Source organism: Bos grunniens, chromosome 27, assembly GCF_055505025.1.
Source record: "Bos grunniens cultivar Pamir isolate PY7600 chromosome 27, Bosgru_T2T1.0, whole genome shotgun sequence".
NCBI classification, from domain to species: Eukaryota; Metazoa; Chordata; class Mammalia; order Artiodactyla; family Bovidae; genus Bos; species Bos grunniens.
In genome coordinates this window covers 21814431-21831314 of record NC_141191.1, presented here as the reverse complement: position 1 = coordinate 21831314, position 16884 = coordinate 21814431, and the positions used below count along the sequence as shown (strand labels likewise).

Below are 16884 nucleotides of genomic sequence, written 5' to 3'. Positions count from 1 at the left end.
TATATGAAGCAGAAGTATATATACTTACCTATAGCTTTTATTATAGTTAACTAATAGTAACATGTTGCTTTTAATTTCTTGGTTAAAGCATTTCTGCACAGAATATGAGTTGTTTACAACTAATGTGGATTTTGAACTTTGAAAACATTTTTCCATTTCACAAATACTTTCCTGTTTTTGTCTGGCAGAGCCACATGCAGGTTTTAGAATAGCTTTCAACATGTTTGACACAGATGGCAATGAGATGGTGGATAAAAAGGAGTTTTTGGTGGTATGTATATTATTGGTTACATTTTATCAATACATATATTGCTTACTTATATTTTTTATGTTTTTGCATTATTTAGAATACCACTGTAGAAAAAGGGCTCCGCTGGTGGCTCAAACAGTAAAGAATCCACCTGCAATGCCAGAGACTTGGGTCTGATCCCTGGGTTGGGAAGATCCTCTGGAGGAGGGCAACCCACTCCAGAATTCTTGCCTAGAGAATCCCCATGGACAGAGGAGCCTGGCAGGCTACAGTTCATGGAGTCGCAAAGAGTCAGACACGACTGAGTGACTAAGCACAGCACATTGTTGAAAAAAGAGTAAAAGTATTATGCTTTTACCTTAATACAGTATATTATACTCATGTACTTTATTTTGAATTATTTTTACACTATATAAATCTATTCAGTGTATAAAGATGATTATAGGGCTTCTGAGGTGGCTCAGTGATAAAGAATCCACCTGTCAGTGCAGGAGACACAGGTTTGATCCCTGGGTGGGAAGATCCCCTGGAGAAGAAAATGGCAACTCACTGTGGTATTCTTGCCTGAAAAATCCCATGGACAGAGGAACCTAGTGGTTACAGTCCATAGGATCTCAAGAGAGTCATCCATGATTTAGTGACTGAGCACACACACACATGAAGATGATTATAATTGTTTACACATATTCTGGAGGTTTGAAATGCATATTTTCCACGGAGTGAGAGACAGGCAATCCTGGGCTGTTACACACGCCCAGACCCTGTCATATCAGCCACCCAGCCATAGGCAGCTCGTTGCCTGCCTGTGGGAACTTCCCTTCCTTTTCTTTAAAGGATTTACAATATTTTTTTTCTCTTCCACTCGTTCCTGCCTTGTATTCCAGTCTTAGCCCATTCTCCCATTGCCTTCCCTTGTCTTTGACCAAGGGCTGATAAGCGTGTTCTTGGTATTTGTCTTTCAGGCTTTCTTATCTGACTGGTCCCATGTTGGTGCTGGTCTGGCAGCATCATCAGCTACTCACTCATCTTAACCACCCCCTCCTTCTGGAATTTCTCTCTTTTTACCCATGTATCCTATATCTATGTCTGTAGCAAAATGCCTTTTCTGATTTTCTCCAAAACAGAGATTAACATTGGTTTACTCCTCCCAGTAACAAGGTCTAGCTTTAGCCTTTTTGTGCAACTCAATATTTACCTCTACTCTCTTAGCAAAAAGAGAAGCAGAAAATAACATAAATAGCCATTTCATTTTCTGTTTTTCCTTTGTAACAAGCCAATAAAAATCCCTTGGAAAACCTCTTAGATAGCTTAGTATTTTCTTCAGAGGCTGGAGCACAGAAGAGAAATTATGAAATCATTTTTTCCCATGGTAGGAAAGAGGCGAGAGGGAAATCCTCACCAGAACAAATTAGCAGCTGCTCAAAAGGAAGCAGGGAACTAATTACTGGGATCTGTCAAAAGGCTTCTGTGTAGCCCTTGGCCAAGTACAGCCCCTGAGCAAGTCTGGGGAGCTGGGCCCACAAAGGATCGCTTACTGTAGTGCTGCTCACGATGGTGCGGAGGTGGGGAGTTTCGTTGCAGTAGAGAGATGTTGCTAACATCCTAAGATGGGCAGACTTAGTTCACTAGAGCTCTGTCATGATAGTGTTCAGCTGTACTTTAGGACTTTAAGAATGGGCCTTGTAATTGAAACAGCCTTCAACAGACTTTCTATGGAAACACGGCCAAGTTCCACCCCACTGTCTTAAAGGTTACCTTTTGGAACTCAGTGCATTGGAAGCTGCCTGTGTAGATGTGTGTGGGATTCCTGTCTGTTTGTGGAGGTGGGAGGTAAAACATTCTTGTAGAATTTCAGTTTGTTTCTACTCTACACTCTTAAAAAAGTTGCTCTTCCTTTAAAGCAATGGTCTACTCTGCAGTGGCCATACTGTTTTATTGTTTGTTGTTGTTTGTAAATGGCTAAGGGCTTCCAAGGTGGTGCTAGTGGTAAAGAACCCACCTGCCAATGCAGGAGATGTAAGAGACTAGGGTTCAATCCTGGGTTGGTGAGATCCCCTGCAGGAGGAAATGGCAACCCACTCCAGTATTCTTGCCTGGAGAATCCCATGGATAGAGGAGTCTGGCAGGTTGCAGTCCATAGCATCGCACAGAGTTGCACATGACTGAAGTGACTTAGCACGCACGCACATCAACAGCTAGGAGTTCCTAAAAGCAGAGGTGGAGTTGGGCAGAGTTACTTGTAGACTTGTAAAATAGATTTGTAAAATCTATGATCCTCCTGCCTGTTTATAAAGCGAATATTAATAATGCTTGCTAAAAAGAAAAACTTTTCATTAAGATAAAGTATGGAATATATGTGTTAATAAAATAATTTACTGTTTGTACTGTAGTTTTAAATTGTTATTATATATCTTGGGAGAGAATACATTTTGAATTTCAGCTCTAGCCATACTAAGTGAAGTAAAAGAATTGAGATAGCGGTTCAAATTACACAGACAAGAACAGGGACCTCACCAGAAAACTGAGATAAAGATAAAATTAAGCTTCCATGTGTAAAAGAAGATTTTAAACAGGAAATAATGCCATGTATAACAGAGTATGTGTGCTCAGTTGCTGTGTCTGACTCTTTTCTGACCCCATGGACTGTAGCCCACCAGGCTCCTCTGTTCATGAAATTTCCCAGGCAGGAATACTGGAACAGGCAATGTGCTTGTGCTAAGTAATTACTTGTAATGTCTACTCTGCACAACATTATTTGTATAAGACCTATCAATTATATCTCAGTAAAGCTAGAGGAAAAAAATATCTCAGTAAAGCTAGAGGAAAAAAATGTATCTCAGTAAAGCTAGAGGAAAAAAAATATTGCTTTAAGGTAAGAAATTATTCATATTCCCCATATAGAAAACAAGCCTTAAATGATTAGAGTAACTTGCTCAAAAGGTTAGACATGCAGAGCCCATGTTCCTACCATTACCTGAAAGAGACCTTAGAGGTCATTCAGTCCATCTTCAGTTCATGTATGAGCAAATTGGAGCCCAGTGAGGACCTGTCCCCCATCCATGACAGAAGATAGGCTCAAGCCTAGACCCCTGACTTCTGGTCCAGTGTCCTTTATTCCTCAGTAGGCTTCATCTCTTTTTATGTATATGCCACAGGCTCCATGTCTTTGTGTCTTAGCAATAAAGTTAAACTGTAGGAGATACTATCATAAAGTAAAACTATATGCTGGACCTAAAACTTTTTCTTAGGAAAAAAACTGGTATCAGAAAATGTATTCATACTAGTTTTAATGTTCTTGGTGTATATGAAGCTAATTATTTTCTTTGTTCTTAGAATATATCTTGCATGGGGTATTAGATAGGTTCCCAGAAACTCTTATCAGGTGTTTGATTTTTGATTGGTTTTCTTTTCAGCTTCAAGAAATATTCAGGAAAAAAAATGAAAAGAGAGAAACTAAAGGAGATGAAGAAAAGCGTGCAATGCTGGTAAGAATAATTTATAATGGTTTCAGGTGGGTTTTCTAGGTAAGAATTATTTTATTCATGTTGAGAAATAGCAATTAAAGCCTGTAACTTTGGATCTGTCTGTTTCTTGAAAACTTTCTAAAGTTCTTATGTAGAAAAACTTCAGTATTTATATGCTTTGATATCAATATTTATATCAAGTATTGATATTAAACATGTGTATCCATAACCATGTTCATTAAATCATTTTCATCCATATTGTTGTTATCCATGAGATTTGAAGGGTATATCATATAATAGGTTAATACAGATCATTATGCATATAAAAATTTAAAGGTGAATTGCAAAGATTTAATTATACATGTGAGTAAATTTAGTGGTACTATAATAATATGAACATTGAAGCAAAAACAAGGAAATAATATGTTTCTTTGCATTCATAGAAAGATGTATTATAGATTCTTCTTCTGGGAAGAGTAATGTTTCATTTTACTTTGAAGGTAGAGTTAAGCAACATTTCCCTCCATTTTCCTTCTAGTTTTCTTTTTGCTTGTCCCAAGTAAATATTTCAGCCTGACAACATCCTAGGTTCACTTAATAAAAATAACAGACAGGTACTAAGACTTTAGTATGAGGCATTATATTAGACGCTTTGCATGCATTTTCTCTTTTAATCTACCAAACAGTTCTGTTATTATCTATAGTTATAGATGAGAAAACTGACACTTGGAAAGGTTAGTATCTTGTCCAAAATTCCCTATTAAATGCCAAAGCCAAGATTTGAACCCATGGCTGGCCAACTCCAAAACCTATACTTTTACCCACTGTATCATATTTCTTCCTCTGGTACTTAGATAGTAGAAACATGGTGAATTTTGTTAGTATGTAATTGATAATTGTTCCATTTGCAAATTAGTGGCCCTGTGAAATAGTTTAATTGGTTTATCTGGAAATCAAATAATTAACTTCAAAGAGTTGCAACACTTTTTATTTTTTTCACTGTTACAAGCATATATATTAGGTTTTTTTAAACATGGGTTATCTGTAGCAGATGGGTGTCATTTTCATCCCAGTAGATTTACAAAGTGTGTATTTATATTAATAAAAGCAGATTATCAGGATTATGAATGTGTATTATTTCTCAGAATATTTGACTATGGTATATTTATCAGTATTTTTTTAACCTCCCCAATAAATTATGGAAGACACTTGTAGAAGACACTCTCTACTGATAATATACTAAAAGAGTAAACAATTATTTTAACTTTCATGGATTGCCAATGATTGACTGGATAGGCAAGTTGTTGATAAAATATCATTTAGGAGGTTGAATTATGTTAATAAATCTTTTGGTATACCTCAATGATAAAGTAGATAGTGTTTCAATGAATACATACTTAATTGTTTGTTTATTTATACTAATTCCAGAAAAGACTTATGGATCTTCCAGTAAAGTAACAATCCTATTCTAATCAGTAACCTTTACTAAAATACCTAAGTGAGTAACAAAGGGAGAGAGGAAAGGGAATAATAATAGCAGTCAACCCACATTGGGAAAAGCTACCATGTCAGCACAAAAGCTTCATTGCATCCCAGGTGAAGTAAATTTAATACCAATGATATAATGCAAATAAGTTCATAACAGTAATATGGTAAAACTTTATTAACTTGGATTATTTAGGGAAAGTCTATCTGAATTATGAAATCTAAATTATATCAGTATACCCTAAATTGTGTTATTTTATATGAACGTACGTAGATCAGTGAAACATTATCTAGCAAATACATGGGGAAGGAGACTTAAAGAACAGATAAAAATAACTTTTAAGTATTCTATCACTTACTTATATGGAAATGAATGTTGCTAAAGACACTGATCTCCATAGGTATCCCAGAGGTGTTTATCTTACAGTTCAATTAATGCTCCTGGAATCTCACTTATAGAATTTAGCTATCCAAACTATTTCTTAAAACAATCCAGAAATAATCTTTAGTGCAGCTTCTGAACTAAGCAACACTCTAGGACAATACAGTGCTCTTCAAATATTTTTATTGTGTTTTACAATAATAGTAATAATTAGTGGTAACGTTAATAGCTGTCACATTTTAACAATGTGAACTGTCACATTTTAAACAATGCATATCTGAACTGATGAGATTTTTGAGTTTTGAAACAACTGAAATTTAGCTTATGGTGAAAATATATAGATTATGTTAGACATTGTAGGAGTCAGATTTTTCAAGTTTTGACTATTAGCTCTGCCATTCATTACCTCTGTGACCTTGAACTAGGTCCTTAAATTTTTCTGTGCCTCAGTTTCTTCATTTGTACAAGAATAGGAGTAATGAGCACATATGATGATTATGGGGGTTAAATGAGTTAAACTGTGTATCCACTTAACAGGGTTTGAAATATAATAAATACTCAAAAAGATTAGCTAATTGTGAAACATGAAATTCTCTTTTAATTAGTAGAATATTTTAAACTGAATAGTACATCCCCAAATCAAAAATTAGGCAAGACTAAATTTTAAAATATTTACATATCAAAATGAACTCCTTCAGAAGAGAGAAATGAGCATAATATTTCTTGGGACACTTACTATATGCTAAGGTCTGTACTATCTCCATTATACATGTTACTCTCATTTAGTCCTCATTACATTTCTCTCAGGTAAGTCTTCACACCTTTGCACAGAAGAGAAAACCATCTCAGAGAGGTTCATTAAGTTGCCTGGGTCCATGGCACTAACAGGCGCTGAACTGTATTCCAGCATAGGTCTCATGCCATCCCCACCGCCATGCTGCTGCATCCAGGTCTGCCCCTCATCGCACATGGAATTGCTGAAGCATGTCTCAGGAAAACTGCGTACTTCGGAGTACCATGTTTAATTCAAACCAATAGTTCCATTAAAAAGTTATAATGAAAGTGGTTGAAATGAGCACACGTTCACTTAATGTTTAATTATACGAGATTTAAAAAACTTTGCTACTCATCTTTAACATTTATCCCACTTGTACTGTGTGCGTGCTCTATAGAGAATGTAGCATAATGATTTGCCCTTCCTAATTGATTATTTTGTCGTCTTTTTCTTTTTTTTCTTTTGCTATACTTGGGTTCATTCTGAAATGTGACACTTCATTTGGCCCTTTGTGCTCTATGTCAGCGTCTTCAACTTTATGGATACCATTCTCCTACTAATAGTGTATGTACAACCCTTTAAATGTTCTTTATGTAAATAGCCCTCACCTGTTATACTTGACAATGCTATTTCTTTTATAAAGCCAGATCTACTATCGAGACTGTTTAGGAATTTATTGAATATAATAATGTGAAACCAAGCCCCCAGTTTTTATTTCCTTCCTGGATTTATAAGAAAATTATAAATTTACAGAGCAATTCTTTCTCTTTAGCTTTAGATTAAAATAAGGTGAAGGTGAGTGAACAAGAACCCAAAACTCTGGTAGAGTAATTGACCTTTTATATTTTTCAGTGGTATTTGAAGAGTTAAGTACAATTTATGGAGCAGATTCTCAGGCTATGCTCCTGCAGGACACAGGTATTTTAAGAGCTAGATCTCTCCATCTGATGTACAGTCTTGTCTTAATTCTAATACCAAAGATATTAATGGATAAACTTTTGCTAGTTCTCAGTATTTCTCCCCATTTTTCTTCCTAAAACTTTTGATGCCTGCCTACTGCCTTTGGTCTCTACAAAAGTCTTGTACAAGATGGCACTTGATATGTTCAATATATCACTGTATCATGTTGTTTCTCAAAAAGGATTATGATCTTCAAACTCGTCTTTTCCTGAAAAAGTTGCGAGTTCTTGCAAATGATCTTCCAGATGTATTCTCATGCTACGCTTTCGTTCTTTTCTTTCTCCCAGAAAGTCATAGCTTATGGATTAGCCCAGTTGCTACACAACTGAGAATAGGCCATGGTCTCTTCTAAATGTAAAAGGCACAGTCCGTTTGATTTTCCCTGGCATCCTTAAGTCACTTAGACGGAGCCCTCAAATTATACAAATCCACCTGAGAGAAACTCTCGAATTTACAGTGAGCTACTCAGTATTGTCCTACTGAAAGGTTCCATTATAGTGTAGACTCTAGCTGTGTGCCTCCTGAAATTGATATTTAATAAAAATTCCAAACTATAAAAACTAATTCTCTTTGAGACTCAAGTATACACTAAAGGCTGATGCAGCATAAAATAAATGTAAAATATCTAAGTCATAAGGAATGGACCTAGAATGGGTTGGAAAACAAGCCAAGTCCATGGGAATCTTATGACTGACTGGTTGTTTTGATTCCTTACAAGATACTTTAAAATTTTTCTGCAAAATTCACTGTTTTCCATGGAATAAAGCCTACTGTTCTCTTAAAAATTTTTAAAGATTCCTGTTAATTATTTCAAAAATAGAATGTGAAAGATGGAAATCTCAGAGATTCTAATGCCACATGCCCTATGAAGCTTAAAATTTGTTAATAATAATTATGACTTTGTTATTTATTTTTCTAATCTGTCATTGCATGGGCCATTTTTCCAACTGTGGCAACTTATATGCTTCCTTTAAACTCATAAATAATTTTCATATAAGAGACAAGCATTTTTTTTAAATAATACATTTCAGAGTAGTATTGTTAAAAGGAAACAGGTACTAATATGGTTCTAGTTTAAGCCACATAAACAAATTGTAGTTACTTAGACATTAAGAGAAAAATAGTATAATGTTATGAATTAGCTGGCAATTATTTGCTAGTTTCCAGAATTGTATGTAGATCAGCTGGAGTGATAAAGTATCTAATTTGAGTATAGTTCATGGAACTAATTATAACCTCAGATTCTACCTTTAGGAATAGGTTCTTTCAGGAAATGCAGTACCTCTGGATTTTACTATTACACATTGAAGTTCTGTGGTGTCTGCAGTAGCCAGTTCCAAAATTTAATCATTCTTATGGTAGATTTTGCCTCTACTCTGTCAGATTATCCCTTCCTACAGTGTAAGATTGAACATGCTGCTTTATTTTCTAGAAGACAGTTACATTATAGCCTTCTTTTTCCTTTATTTTCTAGAAGACAGTTACATTATAGCCTTCTTTGTTCCAAACAACCCTACTTCTTTTCATATTTCTTATATAGTCAACTCTTGATTATCTTATTATGGTGAAAAGAAATGTAAAACATCCAGAAGAACAAGTAAGGCAAACATGAAGTCAATAATGCAAAGTCAAGGCATGACTTTGACATGCCTTATATTTGGCAAATTTTTAAAGATTATTATCCAGATTTCATTGGAGTCCAAAAATGTACCAGTTATAATTTTTTAACACGGATTGAACTAGTTTTATGAACTAAAACAGTGCCAATATTCATAAATGATCTTTGTTTGAAAATAATGTATATTCTCCAACTTGGGGTACAGGGTTGTAATATATGCATGATCAAACATATTAAGTATGTGTTTTAAATCTCCATCATTACTAATTTTTTGTCCACTTGTTTGGTCAAATAGTGTGTTAAATTACACATTCCTATGTTAGACTTAATAATTTCTACCTGTAATTCCAGTTTTATTTTATATATTTCTAAGCCTTGTTATTGCCTCTATAGGAATATATTTAGATCACTTAAATCATCTTAGCAAATTAAATCTTTAATTAAATACTATCCCTAGATCTCTAGAAATGTGTTTGTGTTAAAAATCTATTTTAGTTGTCAAATATACTACCTTTTATTTTTAACATATGACTTTTCCCTTTTTGTGTTTTTTACTATCTATTTTTGCCTCTAGTAATGATGAAGCTTTCCTTGATTTTTTTCTAAATATATATTTTAGTTTGGAAATTTACTGCTGATAGAATGTAAATATCAAATAAAAAATAATAGAAGTTTACTATATAATATAGATCAAGAAATTAAACATGCCCCAAGAAGCCCTTCCATATATCTCCAGTCATAATCCTTCTGGAAAAGATAATCACAATCATGACCTTTATGTCAGTCACTGCTTTGTCATTTTACAACCTTTTTATGTATCTTAAATGATACAGTTTGGTTTTGCCCACTTTTGATCTTCAATTAAATGAGATCATATTATATGAGTTTTTTTGTGTCTTGCTTCTTTGACTCATTATCATGATTGTCAGCTTCATCTATGTTATTGAATCTAATGAATGGTTCTAGTTCATTCATTTTTATTACTATAAGCTGCTAAGTCGCTTCAGTCGTGTCCGACTCTGTGCAACCCCATAGACGGCAGCCCACCAGGATCCCCCATCCCTGGGATTCTCTAGGCAAGAACACTGGAGTGGGTTGCCATTTCCTTTTCCAATGCATGAAAGTGAAGAGTGAAAGTGAAGTCACTCAGTCGTGTCCAACTCTTTGAGACCCCATGGACTGCAGCCTACCAGGCTCCTCCGTCCATGGGATTTTCCAGGCAAGAGTACTGGAGTGGGGTGTGCCATCACCTTCTCCAATTACTATAAGCAACAGTGCTCAAATGTTTTGGTCTCAGGACCCCTCTACATTGTTGAAGATTATTGAGAATCCAAAGAAGTTTTGTTCATATTTTGGATATATTTATCTATATTTACCATATTAGAAATTAAAACTCAGAAATTTTAAGGTAGTTATTCATATATTTAAAAATAATAAAAACTCACATGTTATCCTAAACATTTTTTATGAAAAATAACTTCAAAAATGTAATGAGAAAAGTAGTATTTTTACATTTGTTTCAAATCTCTAACACTTGACTTAATAGAAGACAGCCAGTTTCTCTTAGATGCTTCTGTATTCAGTCTGTTCAGTATATTGTTTGGGCAACAAATACTATCAGTTGTTTCCCTTGAAGCGACAGGCTCACTGGGTTCATTTTCCAAAAAGATGTCTGCCATATACCAAGGTCTAAATAACCATAGTTTGTTTTATCAGGTGTTCTTTCAAGTAAAAATGATGGTTCATGAAAAAAGTGGTTAATTTACCTTGCAACACAAATCACCACCTGGATGTTTTTTCTCAAGACAACCATAGTACTTCATTAGCAGAAGTGCTTTATGCTTGCTTCCCTTCACACTGAATGTTAAAAAGATGTGTGCTCAAAGATCAAATTAACAAAATTATGAGTTCTATTCTTCAGCAAGTATATTCTTAAGTGAATTTTATTTTAATGTGAGTATATGAAACTGAGAATGTGACAGTTTCTGAAAAATGTAATGACTTTGGCCTTTGGTCCCACTGCTGTCATTGTACTAAGGCTTCAGAAATTTTACGCACCATTGCTTTTGTACCTGAAAATGTAGTACAAAAGGCAGATAGTGTCTTTAAGATGCTTTAAGATACATCTGTATTATATTTTGTCTAGTTTTTTCAATTGTTCTCAGTGAGAAGATTGGCATTGTTTTCTCTCTTTTCATTACTAGAAGCCTGGTTTATCATTTTCAACCTATTTTTTCCCTTATATTTTGGATATGTCTTTTTTTACGTGTATCTTGTGTACTTTATTGGTTTCTTTTTTCTGGGTAGATAACATGGGCTTTTTAATTGGAAATTCAGTTTATATTACTGTGATGACTAACTTATTTGGATTTACTTTAGCCATTCTGTATACTGTTTTTTTTCTCCTTTCTTCATTTGTATTTATACAAACTGGATTTATTTTTAGTTTAGAAGATGTTCATTGTATTTCTTTTCTTTATGTAGTTATTCTTGAAAATTTAGTAAATATACTTAAAATAATAAAGTCTTAGATTGGACTGTATCTTTATTCTCTTTCTCAAAAATAGAGTTTAAAATTTCTTTAGTACCATTCTTTCTGCTCCTGGCATGTGTACTTAAAACAATAATGTCTACCCTTGTATTTTATAATCCACCAAGTTAGACTTTTAAAATATGTATCAGCCATGTTTGTTTCAAATTACTTATATATTTGCTATTCTTTTCTCAGTAATTACCTCTTTAATTTCTCCCCTTCTTAAATCTCATAATCTTATACTCACAAAGTATATCCCCAAGTGATGATCTTCTGATAATTTTTTTAAAGCCCTCTCTCAGGAAATCTCTTTATTCCACCCTTATTTTTTTTCCAGTTTATTGAGATATAATTGACATATAACATGGTATCAGTTTACGATGTATAATTTGATATATATATTTATCACAAAATAATCACCATAGTAAGTCTAGTTGACATCTGTCCCATCACATAGTTACAATTTTTCTCCCTTGTGATGAAAACTAAGATGTATTGTCTTAGCAGCTTCCTGTACACTGTAGAGTATTGTTAACTGTAGTTGCCAGGCTATATGTTGATTACATCCCCAAGACTGACTTACCTTATTCCTGGTAGATTGCACCTTTTCACCACCGTCACCCAGTTCCCTGCCACCTCCAGCCACTTGCCTCTGGCAAACACCAGTCTCTTCCGTTTCTGTGGATTTGTTTGTTTGTTTTAATTGAGACATAATTTGCATATAGTATTATATTAGCTTCAGGTGTATAATTATTTGATATATGTATACATGCCATTATTTTGAAAGATAATTTTACTAGGTATATTATTATAGATTGACATGTGTTCTCAGCAAATTGTGATGTCATTCTAGTCTTCTGGCTTCTGTTGTTGAAATTGAAAAGTCCGCTCTGGGTCTAATTATTCTTTTGTAGTTAATCTGTTTTCTTTCTGGGTGCTTTTAAGGTTCTCTTTGCCTTTGCTATTCTACAGTTTTCTTACAATCTATCTTTCTGCTTTTACTTATCATGAAATTTATTGGGCTTCTCAAATATGAGGATTGTTTGCTTTCATTATTTCTTGAATGTTTACTGCCAGTGTCTCTCTGAATGTTTCCTCCCTCCCATTTTCTCAACTGTGACTTTCTAGAGCTTTCATAGATATTCATGTTTTATGTCTGTCAACTCCTCTTTAATTTGCCACATTGTTTCTTTTCACACTGCATTCTGTATAGTTTATTCATATTACCTTTACAGCTAGATTTTCTCTCTAGCTGTATATAGTTCAGTTCAGTTAAATTTCAGTGATTCATTTTTCATTTCTAGAAGTTTTACTTTTTCTAATCAGCCTAATACTTTTCAGTAGTCTGTTTTTCCTAAAAAATCCTGTCACATGCAACTTCATATTCTTTAAATTTATTAAGCTTATTTTGTATTCCATATTTAATCATTTCAGCATCTGAAATCTGCAGCTCTGGTTCTATTGTTTGTTTTTTTCTGCTAGTTCCTACTTGTGATGACTTACGTTCTTTCATGGAAGGGCATGGCAACCCACTCCAGTATTCTTGCCTGGAGAATCCTACAGACAGAGGAGCCTGGCAGGCTGCAAGTCCATGGTGTTGCAAAGAGTCTGATATGACTGAAGTGACTTAGCACACACACACGATCTCATATTATGAGCATGTATTTGTTGGAATGTGTCTGTGGTGATTCTTGAAGGCCTGGGTTAAGGGTGTGTGTTTTCCAGGAAGACTTGTTTGTGGGTGTATTTCTGTGATACACTGCAGAGACCTGCAGTCCCGTGTGACTTTAATTTACAGTTCTCAGATTATGGTGTCTCAGGGCACAGTTGTTGTATTGGCCCAAATTATAAAGATGTAATTTTCTTTTCTTTGTTTCTATTTTTCTGTGTGTTTTCTGTGTGTTCCTGTGTGTTCTATGTTTCTGTGTGTTTTTAAATATCACTAGTAGCAAAGACAGTTTCCTGCCCAATTCTATGGGCTGCTATTTTGGGATTTTTTCCCCTCGTTTGCCTAATCTCTGGGTATAACCTTTCTCAAATATACTATATATATAGTTTATTTGCCTATCTGGACATGAACAACCTTAGGACACCACTGTTCTGCTTCCCACAGTGGCATATTCTCATCTCTAAATCAGTCTTTTTTCCCTCTAACCACCTTTTTTCTTCCTTTCTTCTGTCCTCCCATTCTCCCTTATTTTGTTTCTTTCCTTCTTTCCTTCTGTGTTTGCTTGAGCTGCAATATAAAAAATACCATAAAGTGGATGACTTATGATGAATGATCATGTTTTCATAGTTCTGAGAGCTGGAGGTCCAAGGTCAGCAAGCCAGCAGCCTCAGTGCAGTAGTTGCTGAGGGCATACTTCCTGGCACCTTCTCACTGCATCCTCAGGTGGTGGAAAGGGGAAGGGAGGTCTTTCAGGCCCCTTTGCTAAGGACACCAATCCCATCCTTGCAGGCTCTGGCCTCATGGCCTAATCACCTCCCAAAGGCCCCACCTCCTCCTGATGCCATCTCCTTGGGGATTAGGGTTCCAGTACCTGAATTCTTCACACTCTAGCTTCTTCCTTCCTCTCTCTCTTCCTCTTTTCCTTCCTTTCTTCCTCCTCTCTGTCTTTTCTGTTCTCAGAACATACATTTTTTCCTATAGCAATCCATGTCAGTATAGGTTGTCAAACTAATTTTATCCCTTCATATGTTGCAAATATTTTTAATGTCATCAAAGTCTGTGTGTGATGGCTGGAAGGGGTGATGGTGACCAGTGTTTCAAAGTAGGGAAGAGGCCTGGCTTCATAGAACAAATCTCCTTTTATCCTCCTAATAATTGTGCAGTAAGCCTTATTTTCTAGTTTCTTTGGTTTAACAATCCTTTTCTTTATGGTATACCAACTTTCTAGTTACAGTTTAAAAATATATCCATGGTCAAAATATTTAGATAACTTGGCAAAGTATTTAATCTAGTAACCATTTATCGAAGTTCTATTATATATATGGAAAAGAGAAAGAACTGTGTTAGCTCTCCACTCAGCTAATTTTACTTGGTGAAAGCTTATTTAGTTACTAAAGGGGGTGATGAGCACACTCTCTTGCCATATTACTATGTTTACTGTTATGGTAGTAAATATATCTATGTTATATAAGTGACTCCTGCTTAATGATACCTTATTAGAAACATTTTATTAAGAGTTTATTAAAATATGGGCAGTAGGCAGTGTTTTCTAGTTCATAATTATGAATTAAAATATAGGTCTTTGAAATAATTGCCAGATGCTTATAATTTCATTAGGGGCACTGGACTTTTGAAAATTAACACACACAAGAAATGAGAATTCTCTCATCGTCAGCCACTCACCCCTAAGTTCATTATGCAGCATTTTTCTTCTTACAGTAACCCAAAGAAGACCAAGCCTGAGAATCTGTGAAATCTTCCCTGATAAATTCTGACAGAGACCAGATTTAATTACTTTTGTTTATACAGTCCAAGTTAAGCTTGAAGTTCTACAGTTCATATGAAGATTAGACAACACTTCTTCATCTTGATTATCACCTTCAGACTAGCCTGTGCTGAGGTGGAAGCTGGTGCTGTGTCCCTGGGATAAACCAGAAAGTACCTGATCTGTTTACCATAGACACACTTACCAAATCCTTGGTTAGCTCTGAGTGGTTTGCCTGAAACTCACGTACTTCTTTCTGACAAGTTTTGGATTAATCTAAATTTTCTCTAACGTATGGATGTGGTCATTTTGATTCTTTGATGCACTAACATATGCTAGCTAACAATTCATTTTTAAGTTAAGCAGAATTTTCCTGGGTTGCTATAAAATTGCCAAAATCTCCTCAAATGAATTTACTTCACACAGGTGTGAATAAAATTTTTATTTCACACTTTCTTAGAAGTGATGTGTGTCTCAGTAGAAGGGCATGGGCCCAGGAGTGAAGAAGGTGATTTTTTGACAAAGCCACATTGTACTTAGAAATAGTGGTTATATACGTTACCGCTTTGAAAATGGCCTGGGTTTACCGGTGATGTAATACAATACTGTTGTGTGCAGCAGAAAACAAAAAAGGTAAGCTAGTGTGTTTTCTTCCTTTTCAAGTTTGGCTAGAAGAGATTAGAGTGTATAAATTATCATTGTTTGGGACTGTTCTTTAGATTTCAGTTGTGCTTCTTAAAAACTTCCACAGGTACTTAAAACAGATGCTGAGGAACTCGTCTCCAGAAGCTACTGGGATACACTGAGACGTAACACAAGCCAAGCACTCTTCTCAGACCTCGCAGAGGTATAATCGGACCTCAACCAGGTCCTTGTACCACATGCCACTTTCTTAATCTGGTCCTTGTTTCATTTTAGAGTCACAGTGATGAAACCAAAAATGTATTTTGTATTTTCCCTTTTCTCTAGGAAAGCAATAATTCCTATATATAAATTGGTATATTTGAATATGTCAGCTGTGCTGGCAGGGGCTGCAAGGTCACCTTTAATTGTCTAAATCTACCTGCTTGTTGTAGAAAACTTGACTTTCCAACCTAATTAAAAGGAAATATTATTTTTCACTTTAGGATCACTTTTAGGACATTTGAAAATACTATTTATAGTTTCACTGACTCTTTTAACCTTATAAACTTCAATGTTACATGAACTTAGTAAAAGATATCTAATGCTTTAGAGTTACAATATATGTAAACAATCCAGTTTCCCACTATTCATAGTGAGCAGCTTACCAGGGGTGGGCATGGGGGAATTGTGCTAAGAGCAGTCCGTCCAGGAAGGGAGGAACATTTTTCTTTGATATTGGTTAGGATTGCCAATGCATGGAAAATTAAAAGCAGACCGACCATTACATCACTCATTATTGTTTTTGAATTCCATAGAGACATGTACCTTTTTGCTGCACTCAGGCGGACGGCTCCCACCACCCCACTCTCTTTTTGCCCGTTAATAGGAATTTGTCATTTTAAAAGATGGGCTATGTGTTATAGGTTGAATACTGTTCTATGTTTCCTATTAAGAATTTTTAAGAACTTTATTAGAGATGGCTGGCTGGCTTATCGTAAAGGACTTTTTCAGTAAATACTAAGAAATGTATTTTTCATTATCTTTTTGTCTTTAAAGTTGGCTTCTCATTTCTTTTTCTAAAGTTTTGTTTTTAAAAATTACACTTAAAAATATCTAGAGAAGTAAACTGGATCAGATATGACTTCTGTTACCCATATATACAGTGTTACTCAACTGACATCTCGAGAGCATGGTAGACACTTAGAAATGCTAATTTTGCCACTTGTGCTCAATTTTAAAATCCTAAAACAAGTAAATAAAGCATTTTGCCCTATATTTGGTCTGTATGTGATATATAAATATGATGTGATTATGGCTAGTAATTATTAATGTTTAAAAATCACCTTTTTAAATTCTAGC

The 16884-nt window shown here is 34.9% G+C and overlaps 1 protein-coding gene across 12 annotated transcripts in view; it reads left to right on the top strand.

Annotated features, from left to right (window-relative positions):
* Positions 1 to 16884, top strand: part of MICU3 (mitochondrial calcium uptake 3) — a 93433-nt gene that overhangs the window by 60670 nt on the left and 15879 nt on the right. For 5 of the 12 annotated variants that reach the window (XM_086380685.1, XM_086380681.1, XM_086380682.1 and 2 more), the window contains 4 exons: positions 189 to 271; positions 3664 to 3735; positions 6882 to 6920; positions 15653 to 15748. In XM_086380685.1, coding sequence (XP_086236811.1) covers positions 189 to 271; positions 3664 to 3735; positions 6882 to 6920; positions 15653 to 15748 — 290 coding nt within the window. Of the gene's footprint in view, positions 1 to 188; positions 272 to 3663; positions 3736 to 6488; positions 6657 to 6881; positions 6921 to 7208; positions 7275 to 15652; positions 15843 to 16884 lie in introns of those variants that run through there. The other 7 variants (XM_086380683.1, XM_086380684.1, XM_086380688.1 and 4 more) reach the window with 3 other exon arrangements.